This window comes from Pantherophis guttatus, chromosome 3 (assembly GCF_059756535.1).
Source record: "Pantherophis guttatus breed Tessera chromosome 3, ASM5975653v1, whole genome shotgun sequence".
Taxonomy (NCBI): Eukaryota; Metazoa; Chordata; class Lepidosauria; order Squamata; family Colubridae; genus Pantherophis; species Pantherophis guttatus.
The window spans coordinates 215,228,127-215,247,040 of NC_142065.1; the positions used below are offsets into that span (position 1 = coordinate 215,228,127).

An 18,914-nucleotide genomic window follows, 5' to 3' on the forward strand; every position below is an offset into this window, starting at 1 on the left:
CCGGCCCAGAAAATACCCACCTGGCACCTTCTCCCTCGGCCTCACATCCGCCTGGCCTCTCCGAGACCCTCCCTGCCCATACTGGGTCTGCAAGGAGCCCCCTCCTCTCCCCTCTGCCCCCCCCAGGCAAAAGAGCAAGCAAGTGGGCATCTGCTCCCCTCCCTGGGCTTCCATAACCCCTTGGCTTCCAAACTCTTGGCACTGTCAGGCCCTTGGTGCTCTCCGAGGTTGGTTCTTTGCTTGCAGACATTTCATTACCCAAATAGGTAGCATCATCAGTGCGAGAAGGGGGTGAGGTTTCCAGAGGGGAGGAGGGAGGAGGAGGGACCTTTGGTGCTCTCTGGGCTGTTTTTTTGCAGATGTCTCATTACCCAACTAGGTAATATCATCAATGCACTGATCAAGTTACCTGATTGGGGGATGAAATGAGAGCACCGATCCAGAGCAACCTTATCCTCCCCTATTGACATTCTTGGAAGTGTGAACATCCCTCCCAGGTGGCTGTGACTGCAGCTGCCAGGACCCATCAGCAGACGGGGCCACCCGGAGCAATCCAGGCCAATCCCAGGCCAGCAAAGGGCCCGATCCAGAGTGTCACCCGCTCACCTCGCCAGGAAAGCCACTCCATCATAGTGCTTCTCTGGATTTCGCAGCAGTTCCCAGCCTCCATCCTCCGTCACAGCATTGCTCACTGACTCGCTGCCCCCCTGGTTCAGCATGGCCTTGAGGGTCTCGATCGCAGAGCTGGGGAGCAGGAGGAGAGGGGTGCTGAGGCCCTCCATCCAGGAGCCCAGATGCTGGAGGATGGCCAGAGCTTAGCCCGGTGCGGATGACGCTGCCCACCTGCTCCTGAGAGCCCCTCAGGATGTCCACCTGAACACCACTCATATTTACTGGGGGGGAGGGGGGTGCGTGATGATTCCCTGGCAAAGTGAGTAAGGGTCCATCTGGGAAACTCTCCTGGCCTTCTCACACTAGAGCCACAGCAGGAAATCCCATTCCTCAGCCAGGGCTTGGGCATCCTGCTGGGGGAGGGAGCTCCAGGGTCCTCTGGCCTGAGCAGCCCCTCAGAAGCCCCCCACCCCCCCAACTCTGGACTGGATGACCATCCTGCAAATGTAGGCCTTCCAGGGCAGGAGGTGGAGTCCCCTCAGGACTGAGAGGCAAGCAGCCGCTGGCCACCAGTGACCCCAGGAGGGCTGTCCAGGCGTCTGGAGAGGGTCAGAACTTGGGCATCCTGTCCACCCAGCTCCTGCCCCTCACCTCCAGGCCTCCCCCCCCACAGCTGCAAACCCAGGTTTTGTCCACGAAGGTCCTCATCCATCCAGGTGACGGTTATTAACCCAAAGGTGCTTTTCCTTTAAAGGCAAATTGGACTGTCCTGTTTTTCTTTAAGATGTTTCGCTTCCCCTCCCCAAAGCTTCTTCAGTTCAGAGAAGGCAAAGGCTTACAGAAAAATCAGAAAGTCCAATTTGCCTTTAAAGCAAAACCACCTTTGGGAGACGGGAGGCAGGATCTGTACCACGCCCCAACCAGCCGTTGGGGCGTGGTACAAGGAAACAGGTTCAAGACTTGGGGGGGGGGGCTCCCCACTGCTCTCCTAAGCAATCCCAGCACAGCACCTGCAGCACAGCCCATCGGAGCACAGCTCTCCAGCACAATCCCCCTCCCCCCCGCTCGCCCCCCGGGTTGAACTACCAAGTCTTCGGGTCCCCCATCACGCGGGGCAGGTGGCTGGACATACAGGTGCCTCAGAAGACATGCAAGGGACCCAAGTCTCCAGGTGACCCCCCCCCCCACATACGTTGATCCCAGCTGGGGGACCTCTCCACCCCCAGGCCCCTCTGCTCTGCAGCTGGCCCAGCCCTCCCCCGGCCCAGACACCCAGGGAAGCCCCTGCAGCCCAGCCCAGCGGCTGGAAGGGCAGCCCTAGTCCAGTCCGGCCTTGGGGAGGGTGGGCCGGCCAGCCCCGTCAGAGGAATGCAGATGCAAACCACAAGGCTGCCTGCAACAGGAAGCCCAATTTAATATTTCCTGATTTCGGAGAGAGGAGCGCTAATCCCCCGGCGGAGGTCAGGCCTGGCTTCATTCCTCCGATGCGATGGGCCGTGGCGCGTTAGCCAGCCTTACTGCTCAGGAGCCAAATCAGTTCCACCTGGTGGGGAAGGAGGGGGGGCAGCAGGGGGAGGCGCCGAGGCCCCCAAGCCCCGTCCATTACCTGCAGGGGTCGAGTGCGCGCAGGCTCTGCCCCCGGCTGATGCTCTTCCGCTCCTTGGACTGCAGGTGCTTCGGCAGCTGCACCCCCACCGTGCAGCTGACCCGGAGCAGGAGGGAGACGAAGAGCTCTGCGTACAGCCCCCCCACGGCTGGTCCAGACTCCCGGACAGACATGATCTCATGCAGTGCACACGTGGCCTGGCGGGGGAGGGGGAGTCGCATCCATTTCGGTCCCCCAGCAGGAGGCACCGGCCTCCCTCCCTCCCTCCCTCCCTCCCTCCCTCCCTCCTCACACACGTCATCAGGGCTCCAGGTCAGCAGATCCCCCCCAGGCCCCTCCACCGACACATGGACTCTCCCCCCCTCCCCCCAGCATGGCAAGTGAAGTGCAGGCAGCCCAGGGCCCAAAGGGGGTCTTCAGCCCTCGGCCAGGGCTCTTGAGCAGACTCCCCCCAAGACGTCCCGAGACCCCCCTGCCCACCCAGTGCAGGGCAGAGGGCAGCAGGAGGAGGGCATGAGCCTGGTGCAGGGAACCAGCGGCCCCGAGCGTGCCCCAGAGGGCAGGCTGAGAGAGACACTGCATCTGGACGGAGGGGCCTCCCGGGGCAGGTGAGGGTGCCAGGCTCCCAGCAGGGAGGTGAACCCCACCTCCCCTCTTTGCCAGATACAGCCCCAGCAGCCCTCCTCCAAGGCAGGTCAGCGCCACAGAGGCCCTCTGGCTTCAGAAGCCCTGATTGGGGCCAAGGCAGCCACCTGCCTCGCCACAGGCTCAGCTGAAGACGGGTGCAGGGGTGACAGCAGTGCCCCCCCCACCCCCGTGCAACTGGGAAGGGAAAGGGACCGGAGGGGCTTCTGGCCGAAGGCGGCTGCCCAGACACTCACCGAGAGGGGATAGAAAGTGGCCACTCGCTCCGAGCGGCTTCCTCGCAGGAAGGACTTGTTCTCTTTGTATGGGACGTCCCGGTTCACTTTGTCCAGCAGCAGCTCCAGGACCTGGGTGGTCAGGGTGGGCTCCGAGGCCAGCGCCCTCCACATGGTGCAGCTGCAGCTGCAGGGAGGCAGAGAAGCCCCTTCACCCCCTGCCTGGACCCCCGTCCGCCTCTCTCCTTCTTTGCAAATAAAATCCAAGGAGGGCAGCTGCTTTGGGGCAGACCCCACGGGAGGCCACTCACCACCCTAGGAGCCCCCCAAGGAGGGGGGAGGGGGAAGCCCCAAACGGATTTTCAAGCTCCGACCCAGAAGCCCCTCGTGGCCCTCTGCCGCAGCCGAGCCAGGGGAACCCAGAGTGCCTTTCCGGGGTGGGGGGTGGGGGCGGAGGGGCTTCCTTGAGAGGGGAAGTGACCACCGCCTGTACAAGAGACCCCGGCTGGCCTGGGGCCACTCAGGAGCAGCCAAAGACCCTTCCCAGGAGGGCCTCAGGGTGTGTGGGGGGGTGGGAGTAAAGGGCCCCTCCCTGCCCTCCTGTCCCACCTGCACCCTGAGCGCTTCTGCCTTGCGGCAGAAAAGGCTCCGGCAGCCCCCAGGAGCTCCGAGCAGCAGGGGCTGCCAGCCCCCTTACCTGTCCAGGGGGAGGGTATGACCGAGGAGGCTGGACACCACCGCAGCCTTGTGTTGGCTGGCCAGGATGCAGACCGTCTGCTGGGTGGCCTTCCGGACCGTCTCCTCCGGCACCTCCTGCAACTTGAGGTGGATCGTCTCCAGGAGCTTCGGCACCTGCAAGGGAAGGGAAGGAAAGCCGGGCTAAGAGAAGCCCCTCCCAGGAGCCCCCTCCCACCTCTGCCAAGAGGGAGAAAAGGACTTCATCCCTTCCTGCAACCCAGAGCCACCCAGAGCCTCTTCGGCTGAAATGAAAAGAGGAAGGGCTGTGCAGGGACCCCCCCTCCCCTGACCACCCCGAAGGGAAGCCCCGGCCTGCTTCCCCATAGCCTTCCAGGGTCTGCCCTGAGCAGAAACAAAGAGCCCAAAAGGACCCCAGGAGCGTGGCCCCTCCAGCGGGCCCTTTCCAAAGCTGCCACGGGGCCTTTTTCCTTCACTGGGGCTTCCAGGCCTTGAGAGGGGAGGGACGGGGGGGCTGGGCTCCCCCCAGAACCGCAGTGCTGGAGGAGCCGCCCAAAGTGAGACGTCCCCCTGGGGCCCCCCACCTTCTCCAGCAGGACCACCCCTCGCTCCTTCAGGATGGAGTTGATCATGACCGCAGCGGCTCGGGAGCAGTTCCGGTCAGGGTCTGCCAAGCCCTCCAGCATGGAGAGCAGCAGGCTCAGCAGCTGATCTGGGGGCAAGTGCTTGGCCATGACCTGCAGGGGGCAGCAGAGAGAAAGGAGGCTGTTAAGGGGTTTTCCTCGCCAGCAGGGGGAAGAAACCTCAAACATCCAGCTGCCTCTTGGAAAGCCCCATCTCACTGCCCCATCAGCCTCCGCCTCTGCCTCCCTCGAGGGCCGGGAGCCGCTGGGGCAGCCCAGAGGCAGTCCAGAGGCTGACCCTCCAGGAAGGCCGCCCCCTACCCTGGCAATGTTGCAGCACGTCTGGAAGAGGACGGTCACATCTGGATCCTTCAGGCCGGGCTTCAGGGCTTTCAGCTGCTCCACAGATTCATCCTTGTGATCCTGGGAAAAGCCTGGAAAGAGATCCACTGGGTCACACAGCCACCTTGCCACGCCGGCCTGGGCAGCTTCCCTGGAGCAGACACTACATATGGCCCTCCCCCCTCCCTTTGCAGCTGCTGACCCCTGGAATGCAGCAAAGGAAACACTGCCCTCTGCTGTCCACAGAGGGGCACTGCCCGGAACAAAAGGGGTCCTGAGCCCCTCTGGAAAAGGCAGCTTCTTAGCCCCACTGGAGGAAGGGACAAGGGTGGGGGAGCCCGTGGAGCAGCCCCCCCAGCCCCCCAAGGGTTACCTTCATAGCACAGCTGCACGTAGAGCAGAGAATGGACGCAGTCCACCGCGTGCTGGCGGACGCTGGGCAGGGAGTCCGTGCAGCGGGGGGAGAAGAGAGCCATCAGCACCCCCAGGTTGTAGAAGGGGACCACCTTCTGCGCAAGGAAAGGGGCACTTGAGCGGTCACAAGGGAGGGGCACAGCCAGGCCGGCCAGAGCCAATCCCAGGCAGCCAAGAGGGACTCACGCTGACATTCAGCTTCTCCCGGTAGAAGAGCAGGAGGGCGGCGCTCACTTCCACGGCTCGCTCCCGCTCGTGCTCCTTCGTGGACCTGATCCAGGGGCCCAGGTGCTGCGGACAGAGCAGGCGGATGCAGTCCCCACTGGCTGGAGCCCCCTCCCCAGAAGAACGGTTGCCACCCCCGGGGTCTCTACCTCGAACATGGTCTGGAGGCCGTGCGGAGTCATGTGCCGGTGCAGGAGGCTCTTCAGCAGGTCCTTGAGGGCGGCCAGGGTGGCACACCAGAGGGGCTGGCAGGGGGGAAACGGAGCCCTTCAGTCTCTCAGCACTGGGGGAGCAAAGCGGGGACGGGCCCTGGGGCAGTGGGCAGAGCGGGTGGAATGGGCACCAGAGGGGAGGGTGGGGGTCAGGGGGCACAGACAATTCCCTGCCCGCCTGCCAGATGCCCCAGCCAGGCTCTGGGCTGGTACCTCTCTCGGCCCGGCCTCCCCCTCGGCCCGGTCTCCTTCCTTGGGCACATCCAGTGGCGGAAGAGGGAAGACGCTGTGGAGGCAGCCGTCCACCAGATCCACCTTCTCGGCCTCGCTCAGGGGGGGCTCCAGAATGCTGCCCGGCAAGTTAAGGCTGGAGTAGGAGACTCTGGGGGTGGGGGAAGTGAAGCTCATTCAGAGAAGCCCCCTCCCCAAGCACAGCCTCAGTCAGGGCTGCAGGCAGTTTGGGAGCCCTAGAGCAGGGCAGCCATTCAAGCCCCCCCCCCCCCCGGTGTAGACTGAATGGGGAAAGCCATTCGTGGAGGGAGGGGTCCCTCCCTCCCCCACCTTCCTCCACCTTCCCCCTTGGGCTTCCCCAGGAGCAGCTCTGGGGAGGAGCCGAGAAAGGATACACCAGATACATGCAGGCTGTCATGGCTCTCTGGCGGATGGCCGTCCGCAGTGCATCGGGGGGCTCGGCTTTGATGAAGTCCTGCAGAGGAGGAGGAGTGAGGACCCCCCCAGCAGCCCCCCCCCATCCCAAAGGAAGACTCTCCTCCATCCTGGCTGGAAAGGGCAGGGTGGGGCTGTCCTGAGCAGGTAGGGGGCATCAAAGCATCTCTTGGCCCTCCGTCTGTGGGCGGAATGAGACTGCGAGGAGCAGAACCTCTGCTGGGCGGGCATTTGGGGGCATCCCTGCCCTGGGCCCAGAGCTTGGCATCCTGGAATGGGAGTGGACCTGAAACGCTTCCAGCTGTTCCTCACCAGCATCTGGGCGACCACCTCGGCCTTGCGGGAGAAGCTGAAGTCCCCCGACTGGGCACTGTTGCAGATGGCCTGGCTGATGAGGCAGATGCTGCGGATGAGGCAGAGCTTCAGGGTGGCATCCTGGGGACGGAGGAGGCGGCCTTGAGGGGCTGGAAAAAGCACCAGGCAGGGAACTCCCCGCCCCCCATGCGCCAGTCAGCCAAAGTCCTCGCTGGCCCTTCACCTGTGCTGGGACTCGAACCCACTTCCGTCACTAAAGCATCACAGGAAGTTGGCCCCCGAGAGGGCCCTAAAAGGGGGTGAACCCCCAGAACGGCTCTTCTAGAAGGCAGCCCACCGCTTGGCGCTCCATCCATCCAGGTGGGACTGTCAAAGGCCAGAAGAAGCCCCCTCCCCAGCTTTCCCTGACTGTGATACGGACTCGGTTCCACCAGTCCACACAGTTCCCTGGGGCCCTGAGCCCCTCCCCACAGGGTTAGTGCAGACACTGGGAGGAAGGCGTTAGTAAGAGCAGAGCCCCCCCCAAGAAACTCTCCTGCGGGCCAGCCCTGCCCCTGCCCTTCAGCTCTTCCTGCAGGGGCAGGGGTGGGGGAGGAGGGGGGCTCAGGTAGGGCAATCCCAGCCCGGCAGCCAAGAGCCCACGCAGACCTCCCCCTGGGGGGGAGGGGGCCGTTTGCTTGGAGCACCGTGGGCTCCCCCTCTTGCTTGGCATCTCATGATTGAACTTATGTTGGCAAGCACTTTGCAAGAAGGGACAGGCACGGCCCCCCCTCCCCTCCCCTCCCCCCTCTCTCCCCCCTGCAGGGTCAGGGCAGGGAAGCTGCCTGAGCCCCCGAGAAGCCCTTGTGCCAAGCGCATCAGGGAAAGGGCACCCAAGCTGTGGGTCAAGCAGGGGGGGCCTCTCCCAGCCAGCCCCTCAGTCCTTTTCTGAAATGGTATAGGAGCTCCCTTTTGAGTGGGGGGTTGGACTAGAAGACCTCCAAGGTCCCTTCCACCTCTGTTATTCCGTCCTGCTCAAGCCTTCTGTCAGCAAAAGAGCTCCTGCCAAGCTCAGAGACCCCCCCCCCTTTTCCTTCTCACACAGAGCAGAGCTCTTGAGGTATTCGTTCAGGTTTCAAGGGCAGCCCCCGCCTGGCGAAGGGTGCCCCCTTGCGGTCTGAAGCCCCCCACCCTCTCTGCTTCCCCTGGTGCCGCCTGACCCCACCTGGCTCAGAGGGCTCTGCTGGCAGAGGGGCCACGGGGAGCCAGGGGGCGTCAGGGTAACCCCCACCAGCCCCATGGCGTTTCTGCCCCTTCTCCCCACAGCTCTCAGAGAAGCAGAAGTGGCAGAGGGCCAGAGAGAGAGACGGGAGAGCGGTACCTTGGTCTCTACCTTTATCCCCAGAACCTGACAAAATAAAGGAGACGGGCATTAACGATCCTGGGTGCCAAAGCAGGGCCCAGCTGCTGCCAGCCGCCCCTCCTGGCAGGACGCGGCGGCCTCACCTTGGTGTTGAAGTAGAAGAAGACGTTGCGGAGAATGTCGGCATCCAGGCGGGCCAGGACCAGCTCCCTGGGCGCCTGCTTGGCCACGTAGCCGTAGCACAGGATGAGGCTGCTCTTCACCTTCTCTACCTCGTGGTCGCTGCGGTCCTGGGGGGGAGGGCAGGAAAGGTCAGAGGCAAAGAACCCCCCCCCCCATGGACATCCCCGCGGCAGGAGGGCCCCCACCTTGAAGATGCTGAAGAGGCCCGCAGACTTCTTGAAGACATCTGACTTGACAAAGTCCTCCAGCTTGGCCAGAACCTCGTCCAGGTGAGTGACGGCACAAAAGCCCAAGCAGGCTGCCAGGCCCTGAGCGGCGGGAAGGAGAGCCAGGTAGGTCAATGCAGGAGCCCCGGGGGGCCAGCAGGGCCGGCCTTCTCCAGCGGAGTCCTCGCTTGGCCAAAGGCTGACCTTCTGCAGGCCTCTGGAACTTTGAAGGCTTGTGGACTTCCACAACCAGAATCCCTCACCTCCTCGTGGTTGGCTGAGGAATTCTGGGTCCACAAATCCTGAATTGGCCAAGGTTGGAGCCCCCTTCAAGATGCAGCCCCTTCCAGACCGCCCACCCGCTGCTCCTTCAACCCAGATGGGGCTCTGGCTCCTGGGCTGCCCCTCTCTCTGCCCCCTCTGGGTGACGATGAGCAGGCAGTTGGCCAGGAAGCCAGGTGAGATGCAGCAGCCCCCCTTCTCCCCACCAGCTCTGGGCCCACCTCTCGCTCCGCCTCCTCTTGGTATCGCGCCGTCTCCAGCAGCTCCTGAAGCTGTTTCTGCACCAGGTCCTTGTTGGCACAGGCAGCCAGGCTCACCCCGATGGCCTTGTAGAGGAAGTTCTGCAGGAAGGGGGGGGAGGAGGAGGAGGAGGAGGAAGGCATCTCAGGAGGGACCCCGACACACTCCAGAATTCAGGCTGCAAGAGGCTCCTTCGACTTGCCCTGGTGGGAGCTGCTGCCTGGAGGGAAAGCCCAGCCAAGACCCCACCATTCCTGCCCATCCCAGCCTGCCCAGTCAGGAGTCTGCAAGAGCTCGCCAGCCGGCAGGAGGGGCCACCCCCACCTCCCCAGAGAACCCCACAGCTGACCTTCTCCGGAGACAGGCCGTTGTAGCCACTCAGCTGCCTGCACATTTCCAAGACCAGCTGGGCAGTCCAGGGCACGTCCGAAATGGCATCCAGGGTCTCCTGGAGGAACTGCGGGAGAGGCGGGCATTTCAGGGTGGCATCCCCCCGAGGTGCCTGACATCCTGGCCCTGCTTGACTAGGGAGGGAGGCAGGGCAGCCGGACTGGTCCGCCAGAGGCATCAGCCCCCAAGGCTCTCTGGGACCCCAATGGCTCTTTCTGGGGCTTTTATATCCTTGATGTTTAGTGTTGTATGGAAGTCGCCACCTCTGAGCTGGACGGCCATATAAATCTGTTCGATGAATGATTATCACAGCAGAGCCAGGGGGAGGGGAGAGGGGGGGCAGCGCTTGGAGAAGATGCCCAGTCAGAGGAGGAGCTGGAGGGGGGATGTCGTGCCCACCCCACTTTGGCTCCATGGGCCAGGTCTGCCCCCCCACCGGCACTTCCCTGGTGGGGATTGGGGGAGGCTCACCTCGAGCAGCTGATCCTGCCAGTCCTTCAGAGACAGGGAAGCCCCCGTGTTGCCTGGAAAAGCAAAGGGGTGGTGGGAGACGAGGGGAGGGGCCCCCAGCCCCGCCCCCCCCACATCCATCCACTGACCCGAGCCCAGTGCCCCCCCATCCCCAAAGGAAGGAGGCCCACCCTTGTCAGGAGAGGAGGAGGAGATACCCGGAGGGGCCTTAATCAGCATTTGGCCCACCCAGCAGCCCAACCGTCAATGGAGGCCATTTCGGTCCACCCTGTCTACAGAGGGGTCCCAAAAGTGGGGAGGGGGTGGCATCTTCCGGTTGCAGGGAGGAAACTGGGGTGGGGGACCCCGGCAAGGCACTCGGGGGGCATGCGGGGTCTCCTCCCGCCTTACCTTCCAGGTGCTGCAGCAGAGCAGGGACCCTGGTGCTCCAGAGGGGCTCGGCTGCTGGGTGGACGCTCAGGCGCAGGACCAGCAGCAGGCGCAGGGCCCCCGCCCCATGGCCCTCCCCCTGGTACGGCTGGGAAGCCACAATCTGTGGGGAGGGGGAGCAGAGGACAGGGAGAGGAGGGTCTGGCCCAGAGCAAGATGGAGAGGAGGTCCCAAAGCCCCTTGGCTGGGGGAATCCGGAGGGAGGGAGGGCCCAGCCCATCCTAACCCCCACCCCCCCCGGCCAGGACGAGGGCAGAGAACGGCCCAAGATCAGCCGTGAAAGCATGAAGTAGAGTTTCTTGCAATGCCCCCCCCCCAGTGGAAGGCAAAGGGAGCCCTTCCAGAGTCAGAAGCACCTCATATCCCACCACCCTCTTGGCCCCCCCAAGCGGAGGGCTGTTCCCCACCTCCACCAACTCCCTTCCGCTCACCAGCAGCCGGGACATCAACGCATGAGGGGATGGGAGGTTTCCTGCAAGCAAGGCACAATTCTTCAGAATCAGTTTTTGGGGGGCTCTCTCCTCTGCCCCCAGGGCTGCCCCTAGGAAAAGATGCAGTGAATTGTATCGAGGACCCCCCCCCCCTCTGGGAAACACAGGAACCCTCCCTTGGCCATGCCTGGCTGGGCAAGCGACTTTGGGCTGCCAATGTGGGGATGGCCAGGAGCGATGGGAAGCCCCACACCAGGGGTGAAATGCTCCCGGTTCGGACCGAATCACCCGATCCGGTAGCGATGGCGGTGGGTGGTTCGGAGAACCGGTAGCAAAAATCCCTGCGCTGCCCCCCCCCACATGCCCAGCTGAGCTGTGTGATCATCAGAGGCTTTTTTTTTTTTACTTTTAAAAGCATTTTTTCTACAATTTCTTTGGCCGAAAAAATGCTTTTAAAAGAAAAAAAAAGCCTCTGATGATCACACAGCTCAGCTGGGATCGTCAGAGGCTTTTAAAAGCATTTTTTCTACCAAAGAGGTTGTAGAAAAAATGCTTTTAAAAGTAAAAAAAAAAAAAAGTTGGCCGCGGCCACCCAGTCATATTACACCCCCCCCACCAAGCCACGCCCACAGAACCGGTAGTAACAAATTTTACATTTCACCCCTGCCCCCCCCCCCGATCTGCATCTCAGAAGGGGAAGAGAGCTGGAAAGGCATGGGGAGGGGGGGGAAACGACAGCCCCGTGTCCCCAGGAAGGGCCGGCCAGCTCCAGCTGAGGCCAGAGAGCCACTGAAGGCAGGCCTCCCCCCCAGCAGAGCTGATCTTGCTGCTCCCCCTCCCCCCATGAGCTCTCCCCAGAGAGGCCAATACGAACCCCCCGGGTCGTAGAGGAGCTGCTGCTCCGAGTCTCCCTGCTCCTGCTTCTGGGCGGCCAGGGCCAGCAGGCTCTTGCAGAGGGGGCCCAAGGCGTTGGTCAAGGCCATGGGGGTCACAAAGCCCAGAAGGGACGGCCAGAGCACCTGCGGGGGGGGAGGACGGAGAGTAAAGACCTGCCAAAGCAGCAGGGGGGCCTCCTCGGGAGGAACCTGCCCCCCCCCGGAAGCCCCCCTCCGCTCCCATGAGCTGCCACCTCCAGTCAGAGGAGCCTGGCAAGACCAGGAAGCGGCAGCCCCCACAAGAAGACTTTGCTCAGGAGGCTCCACTACAAGTCCCAGCATCCCCAGCAGCCTCGCCACCCGCCCTCCCTTGGGGGACTCACGTCGACCATCCTGTCCACGGTGCTGCTGAGGAGGAAGAGGGTGCTGGCGCTGATGCTCCTGACCTGGCTGTCAGTCACCTCCTCTGGCTCCAGGGGGGGTTGCGGGGAGATCTGGGGGGGGAGAGATAGTGAGGGGGGGCAACTCCTAAAAGCCCCCTGCAAGCCCCAACCCAGCCTGGCTTCTCCTGCATCCTCGTCTCCTGGGGGGGAGGGAGCTCCCCCTTCCGTTCACCCCCAGGGCACAGGAATCCTTGGGGGGTGGGGATGCCAGGCCCGGGGGGGGGGAGACGGGGGACTTCCTGCTCTGCCCAATCCCGGCCCACGCAGGAGGGAGTGGGGCCGGCCCCAGGCTCAGCAAAGGCGGCAGAACCGGCGGGTGGCAGGTGAGCAGCCAGGCAGGTCGGCTCAGCCTCAGGGCCATCACCCCCCAAGGCAGCTCGGAAGCCCTCCTGGGACAGGCTGGAGCGGGCAGGTGCAGCCACTTCAAGGTGCCAGGCGGTTGCGGAGGAAGCTGTCTGGAACCCAGCCTCCCTTTCGGAGCATTCAACTTCTGGTCAAGCGGTCACTCCGGCCATTCCAGGCCCTCACCTGCTCGGCAGGAAGGGCGCACTGGCGGACCAGGAACTCAATCAGAGCTTCTCCGCCCGGCTGCTCCAGGTAGCCGTGGTGCGCCATGGCACTGACCATCTGCACCATGGCCCGTTTCACCTGCAGGGAAGCAAGGAGGGAGGGAGGCTGCCGTCACCCAGGCCCCCCTTGCCACCTGCTGCGCTGCTTTGGGCACCTGAGAGGGGCTCAAGGCCCACCGGGCAGCTGCCAGGAGGAGGGGGCCCTTGGCTAAGCATAGGCAAGCATGGAGCAGAATGTGCCCCCCCCGCTGGGCTTCACCACCCTTCGGCTAACATCAAGAGGCCTTCCAGAGAGGCACAACTCCTGCACCAGGTGAGGCGGTCAGCAATCCTTCACAGAGGCTGGGCAGGCAGCAGTCCAAGCGGGAGGGGGCAGGGAAGCAACCAGACTGCAAGGCCTGGCAAGGAAGCCAGGTGAGGAGAGGACAGAGCCAGCCAGGTGTTCTCAAACTTCCCTGTACCTCTCTCCTGTAGCAAAGCCCGCCCCCCTCCCAAATAACTGGCACATTGAACCCCTCGTCCTCCCTTCACCTGCAAGAGAACATTGGCCACCTGGAGAGGCGCAAATGCCCCGGGAAGGGCCAGGTGGCCTTCCGGGGCAGGGACGCATCCAGCCAAGGGAAGGAAGCAGGGCTGCTTGGGGGGGCAGAGGGGGGCTTAGCCCCTCTTGCCTTCGACTCACTTTATTGCTGTGGTCCTGCAGGGGGAGCCTCATGGAGGACAGGAGAAAAGGCTTCTTGATCTCCATCTGAGCGGCTGGGCAGAAGCAGAGCAGAGGCTCAAGGTGGAGCCACCTCCTGCCACCCACCTGGACACCCACTTTGCCTTCCCATCCCCACCGAGGGCCCATCAGGGGTCCCACGAGGCCACACAAGATCAGAGGCCCCTTCGTGCCTCCCCCCTCCTCCTCCTCCAATGCCCCAGGTGCCCTCCTCCGCCAGCAAAGCCCCTCTGGTGCCAGAGGAAGCCGGATCCTCTTGGCCAGGCTGCTCCTAAGGAGGGCAGGAGGCCTGTCACCCCATTGGCACCCAAGGGCCGGAGGGGGACGGGGCCACTTTTGGGGCAGGCGGGGGCTGGGCTTGCAGGCTTGACACCCCCAGAAGCAGCACCTCCCTTGTCCAGCCTTTCCTTCCCTCCCCCCACACCCTCGAAGGCAGAGATGCCCCCTCCCTCTGCAGTGCCCCTCCCCTCCCCCCACTTACGGACGCTGTTGATGATCTGTCGCAGGACGGTCAGCGTCCCCACCCGCGTCTTCTCGTTGCTGGACTCCAGCTTTGGAAGCAGAAACCCGAGTAAGCGGTCAGGGAATGAAGTGGCTGCAAGAGACAGAAGGCCCCCTCCCCAAGGTCAACTGGGCGACCAGGCTGAGGACCTCTCCCTGCCCCGGGAGGCTCTACTCACCTAAGACAGTGAAGCAGCGAAGAACCTCGTTGTGGTTCTTCAGGGAGGTGGGCTGGGACGAATCCAGGGGGGCACAGAGCTGCTCGGGGGGGGTTGGAGGGGGAGAGAGGGGGGAGGGGGAGAAAAGCACTGGCTTCACCTGGTGAAGGACAGCCCAGCCAGGCAGCTCCCAATGAAAAGCTCCCAGCCGTATGGAGCAACCTGCTGGCACCCCTACAAGACGATGCCCATTGCCACAGGAAGTCGGGGTGGGGAAGGATCTTATACCCACGCTAGGTGCCATTTCAGCCACGTAGCTAGGAAGGCACAAGCAGAGCCGGCTCCTCTGGCCAACCGCCCCCCTTACCTGGAGGTGGAGGGTCCCAAGGAGGACGTCCAGCTGCGTGTCCAGAGTCCGGCTACCAATATTGATGGAGGCTTCCAGGATTTGGCACAGGCTCTGTTCAAGGGGCCACATGAGGACAGTTACCCCCACCCCCCTCTTGAAAGAGCAGCTCACATGCTCATTCCATGCCCACCTGAGGCCACCCACACCTGCAGCACAACCTCATCAGCTGCCTTGGGGAAGTGGGGGAGGGCCCATCGCCCCCCCCCCGCCCCTCCAAGCTCAAGTCAGTCACTCCTCAAATGTTTCCTCTTCCTGGATTGCCTACCTTGGAGATGTAGTAGGCCTCCGCCGGCTTCCGGTACAAGGCCAGAATGCCAGGGATCAGGCGGGGGAGCTGCTCCTCCAGCTTCTCGCTGGGCATCAGGTAACTCATGGGCCCCAGGGCCTCCACGACGGCCAGCCTCACCTGCAGGGGCAGGTGGAAAGGTCATACCCAGGGGGTCCTCTCTGGGGTTCACCCCTCTTGTGTCCTGGCCAGAATCCTGGGAAATCTGTAGTCCTCTCCCCAGTGGCACTGAACTTCAGCCCAAGCCCACCGGTCAGACAGTCCTCCTCCTCCTCCTCCTCCTCCTCCCCGCTTCGCACCTTGGTCTCCCGGCTTGGCAGCCAGCAGTTGAAGAGGACTTCGTAGGCGCTGAAGATTTCGCTGGAGAAGGTGTCTCGCCTCACCGTTGGGTCTGGCGCCTTGTCTAAGTTGGCCAGGTACTCCAGGATGCTCTCGCTGAAGTACTGCAAAGCTGTGTAAGGGATGATATGCCAGGATCCTGGGACTGGAAGGGACCCTGGAGGTCTTCTAGGCCATCCCCCTTGCTCAAGCAGGAGACCCTCGACCATTTCAGTCATTCTTAAAAACCTCCACCCACATCTCCGGGAGGCAAGGTGTCCCACTGATTAATTGTTCCCACTGTCAGGAAATTCCTCCTTAGTTCCAGGTAGGATCTCCCTCTGAGGAGCTCCCAGCTGTTGCTTCTTGCCCTCCCCCCCCCCAGGTGCTTGGAAGAAGAGGTCAAGCCCCTCTTCTCTGTGGCCGCCCTTCAAGAAGGCTCTCCTGGTACCCCTAAGCTTCTCTTTGTGAGGCTCCCCAGGCCTCCTTCCTTTAACCATTCATTCATGAGATTTGTTGCTCTCTCCTGCCCTCTTTCTAGGGTCTCAGCATCTTCTCCTCCCAGAATCCGGAATGGAGGTGAGGTGAGGAGGGGGATGGAAGGATGCCCACCGCCCTGGTGAAGCGTACACTGAGATTCTACTTCCTGCTCCTCAAAGGCTCAGATGGATGGATGTTCATGTATGTTATGTATGTTAATTTCTTTTTTTTTATATGTTAATAATAAAAAAATATTTTTTAAAAAAAGGCTGGGATGGAACGCTCATCCTGACAACCCAACCTGGGAAAGTCTCCAAGCCCTGCAGGTGTCCCACAAAAGCTCAGCAGACCCCCCCAAAGAGCCCAAAGGGCAGCGGCCAGAATCACCCCCCCACCCCTCTCCACCCCAGAAGCCTTGGGATGTCCTGACCTCCCACCAACAGGGACCTCGGCAGATGATTTGGAGTTTAGCTGTTGGGCTAAAAGTCTCTCCCACCCCTCTCCCGGAGACCAGGAAGGCCAAAATGGGAGTTCTCACCCCCAAAAGAGTTCTGTCTGATTGGCAGCCATTTTTACAAGTTTGGGACAAAGCAAAAGACACAGAAAAAAGGGAGCTCAGTAAAAATCAAACCCGTAAAATGGGCTTTCTCGGTTATTTGACAAATAAGTACAAAGGAAAGCAAGATCCAAATGCTGACCCATGGCAGGTGACACCTGCACAGGTGTAGCAGTGTGCAGGCAGCAGTCCCCTGCTCTGCGCCGGAGCTGGGCCCGGGAAGCCCCGCAAACTGGACTGAACCCCCAAGTCCAGCAAGGAGACCCCGCTGTCTTACCGTAGCAGAAGACGAACTTCATGTTGTCCTGCTTGGCCATGGGCAGCATAGGCAGCATCGTCCCCAGGATGGAGTTGAGGAAGGGGACCATCCCAAACACTTTGAGGGAGAGGAAGATGGAGAGGGTTGAAACCGAAGCCCCCTCTGAGCAGGGGCTGCCCCCTGAGGAGCTGGCCCTCTCCTGACCAGAAGGATGACCGCCAACACATCACCAACACCATCGCTTCGTATGTGACATGTTAATTATATACTGCTAGTCCACGTATATGATGCGCCATACGCTAAATAAATAAGTAAACCCCCCTCTCCGAGCCTCTTCTCTGCCCCACCTGTGGCCTTCAGATGTTTTACAGACGAAGCATCATTTGAATTGACAAAACAGCTTGAAGGAATACAAAGAATTGCAACTACGGCTCGCTACTTCATGGATTTTTATGGAGCCTGAAGCTCTACGGGGATTTTCCATTGTGTGAGTCTTCTCCAAAATGCATTTTTTGTTTATTTCCAACATTTCTACATTACTCCCTCCTCAAAACTCTAGGGAGCTCCCTCACATTAATTTTGAAAGACTCAGATACTCCAAATCAACAAGTCGAGCTTCACTGAAAATGCAAAAAATGAGAATCAGGCCTCAAACTGCCCACTGGGCAACTTTTCCCTTAAGATGGAGGTGGCGTAGTGGTTAGAATGCAGTCCTGCAGGCGACTTCTGCTGACTGCTGGCTGCCTGTAATTTGGCAGTTCAAATCTCACCAGGCTCAAGGTTGACTCAGCCTTCCATCCTTCCGAGGTGGGTCAAATGAGGACCCAGATTGTTGGGGGCAAGAGGCTGACTCTGCAAACCGCTTAGAGAGGACTGTAAAAACACTGTGAAGCGGTTTATAAGTCTAAGTACTAGTGCTATTGCTAATGGGCAAGAGCCTGGAGGAGCTGCGCCACAATGCCCAGGGTGCTTTGAACCCTCCGCCAAAGGACACCAGGCTGAATTTACCAGGCTGACTCTCCGCTTGCCTTCTTTAGCACTGATCCCACCATTCACCCAAAGCTCCCCCTGCCCCCCACCCCACCCATCAGGCTGCAGGTCCTCCCCCTGAGCAGAGAGTACAAGAGGGCAGAACCTACCATTGGCCACCGAGAGGTTGGCAAAGGTCAGCACAACGAAGCAGTGAGGCAAGACCCCCGGCTGGAACTTGGTCAGCACCTCCTCCATCACCTGGTTGATGAAACGCCTCCCCACCGCGACCAGGACAGTGCTGGCAGCCTGCTGCCACTCCAGAAGAACCTCCTAGGGCGAGCCCAAGACCGGCAGCTCGGCCAATGCTCCGGCCCCACATCCCCTCTCCTCCCCTGGGGAAGCGGGCACGGCGACCCAACGGAGCAGCCACACGGGCAAGGCCAACGGGAGCAGCAACCCAGGCCAGGATGCCCGAAAGCGGCCCACGGCCCCTTGACACGGCCCCCAGGCGGCAGAAGTGGCTTCCTCCTCAGGGCCTCCAGGTGGGAAGGCCAAAGGGGCAAGCAGCCCTTCAGCTACCTGCCCGCCCCCCCCGGTGGCCCCCAGGCTTACTTTAGACTTGGTCATCTCGTTGGATGCCAAGAAGATGACGATCTTGGCCGTGCTTTTGTCAAGCTGAGCCAGGCTGCTCTTCACCACGGCTTCCATGGCCCTCAGGAGGATGACCCGGTGGGGGTGGGCCAGCTGGGAAGAAGGCAAGGGGACAGGGATGAGGGGCAGTGTCCGAGGCAGCCTCAACCTGCACCTGCCACCGCCTCTCTGGAGCCACAAGAGCATCGCCCGCCAGCCAGAAGGACAACCGCCCTTCCCAGAACAGCCTTCCAGAGTCTCCCCTTCCACCCATCCAGGCAGAAATACGCTGTCCCAGCAGCACCAGCATTTGGACTGAAACCACCACGCTGGGGTGCCCCACCTTCTCGTGCTGCCGCAGGTACTCCTCGCAGGCGTTCAAGACCTCCTCGGGCTCAGCCCGGCCCAAAGAGCAGAGGGCGCTGGAGATCTGCTCCTGGACGAGGGGGTCCTTGTCGGCCGTGGCGTCCATCAGAGTCATGGCCAGCCCTGAAAGAGAGGCAGAGGGGCTTCACCCTCCTCCCAAGAGCCCCCCGATGTCTCTTGTCCAGCTGGCACCAACTGCCCCGCTTGAGCCCTCCTGGGCCCAACATCGCAAGGAAGTCCAGAGGTCAATCTGGCCATCCGTAGATCTGGACCAATATGGAATGGCATCAGATCAGCTTTTATGCCATCAACAGCAGCCTCTGGGCCCCTCCAGAGGCGCTTCCCAAGGAAAAGACTCCAAGGGTTACTAAGAGAGCCATCATATCAAAAAGATGTTGAGACTCAGGGGAGACAGATAGCAGTCTTCCAATATTTGAGGGGCGGCCACAGAGAGGAGGGAGTCAAGCTATTCTCCAAAGCACCCAAAGGCAGGACAAGAAGCAACGGATGGAAACTAATCAAGGGGAGAAGCAACCTGGAACTAAGGAGAAACTTCCTGACAGAACAATTAACCAGTGGAACATTTTGCCTTCAGAAGTTGTGGGTGCCAAATACCTTTGGAAGAAGTAATAAAAAATTTTTAGACTGTGCAGAAATGAATAGATTAACTTTGATGATTAAAGATAAGGAGGAATCAGAATATTTTAAAACATGGAACTATTTTTATAGTTGGTTGGAAAAGAGATACAAATGATTGATACTATAATTATGTATAAATGATGATTATAATATTGAATTTAGAAATGAACTGTTAGAACAGTTTGGA

General features: G+C 61.2%; 1 protein-coding gene across 11 annotated transcripts in view; it reads right to left on the reverse strand.

Moving 5' to 3' along the window:
• Nucleotides 1-18,914, reverse strand: part of MROH1 (maestro heat like repeat family member 1) — a 33,230-nt gene that overhangs the window by 5,297 nt on the left and 9,019 nt on the right. For 3 of the 11 annotated variants that reach the window (XM_034420001.3, XM_034420000.3, XM_087891452.1), the window contains exons 3-35: nt 18,066-18,211; nt 17,705-17,836; nt 17,260-17,422; nt 16,139-16,237; nt 14,807-14,958; nt 14,487-14,627; nt 14,180-14,272; nt 13,834-13,912; nt 13,635-13,748; nt 13,115-13,188; nt 12,392-12,511; nt 11,804-11,914; nt 11,420-11,564; nt 10,546-10,586; nt 10,076-10,217; nt 9,686-9,738; nt 9,174-9,281; nt 8,806-8,925; nt 8,282-8,404; nt 8,057-8,203; nt 7,932-7,958; nt 6,569-6,691; nt 6,217-6,296; nt 5,804-5,939; nt 5,528-5,623; nt 5,340-5,444; nt 5,113-5,248; nt 4,719-4,831; nt 4,359-4,511; nt 3,776-3,930; nt 3,100-3,265; nt 2,219-2,415; nt 607-744 (exon numbers count right to left, since the gene is read on the reverse strand). In XM_034420001.3, coding sequence (XP_034275892.2) covers nt 607-744; nt 2,219-2,415; nt 3,100-3,265; nt 3,776-3,930; nt 4,359-4,511; nt 4,719-4,831; nt 5,113-5,248; nt 5,340-5,444; nt 5,528-5,623; nt 5,804-5,939; nt 6,217-6,296; nt 6,569-6,691; nt 7,932-7,958; nt 8,057-8,203; nt 8,282-8,404; nt 8,806-8,925; nt 9,174-9,281; nt 9,686-9,738; nt 10,076-10,217; nt 10,546-10,586; nt 11,420-11,564; nt 11,804-11,914; nt 12,392-12,511; nt 13,115-13,188; nt 13,635-13,748; nt 13,834-13,912; nt 14,180-14,272; nt 14,487-14,627; nt 14,807-14,958; nt 16,139-16,237; nt 17,260-17,422; nt 17,705-17,836; nt 18,066-18,211 — 3,928 coding nt within the window. Of the gene's footprint in view, nt 1-606; nt 745-2,218; nt 2,416-3,099; nt 3,266-3,775; nt 3,931-4,358; nt 4,512-4,718; nt 4,832-5,112; nt 5,249-5,339; nt 5,445-5,527; nt 5,624-5,803; nt 5,940-6,216; nt 6,297-6,568; nt 6,692-7,931; nt 7,959-8,056; nt 8,204-8,281; nt 8,405-8,805; nt 8,926-9,173; nt 9,282-9,685; nt 9,739-10,075; nt 10,218-10,545; nt 10,656-11,419; nt 11,565-11,803; nt 11,915-12,391; nt 12,512-13,114; nt 13,189-13,634; nt 13,749-13,833; nt 13,913-14,179; nt 14,273-14,486; nt 14,628-14,806; nt 14,959-16,138; nt 16,238-17,259; nt 17,423-17,704; nt 17,837-18,065; nt 18,212-18,914 lie in introns of all 11 variants that reach the window. The other 8 variants (XM_087891447.1, XM_087891448.1, XM_087891449.1 and 5 more) reach the window with 4 other exon arrangements.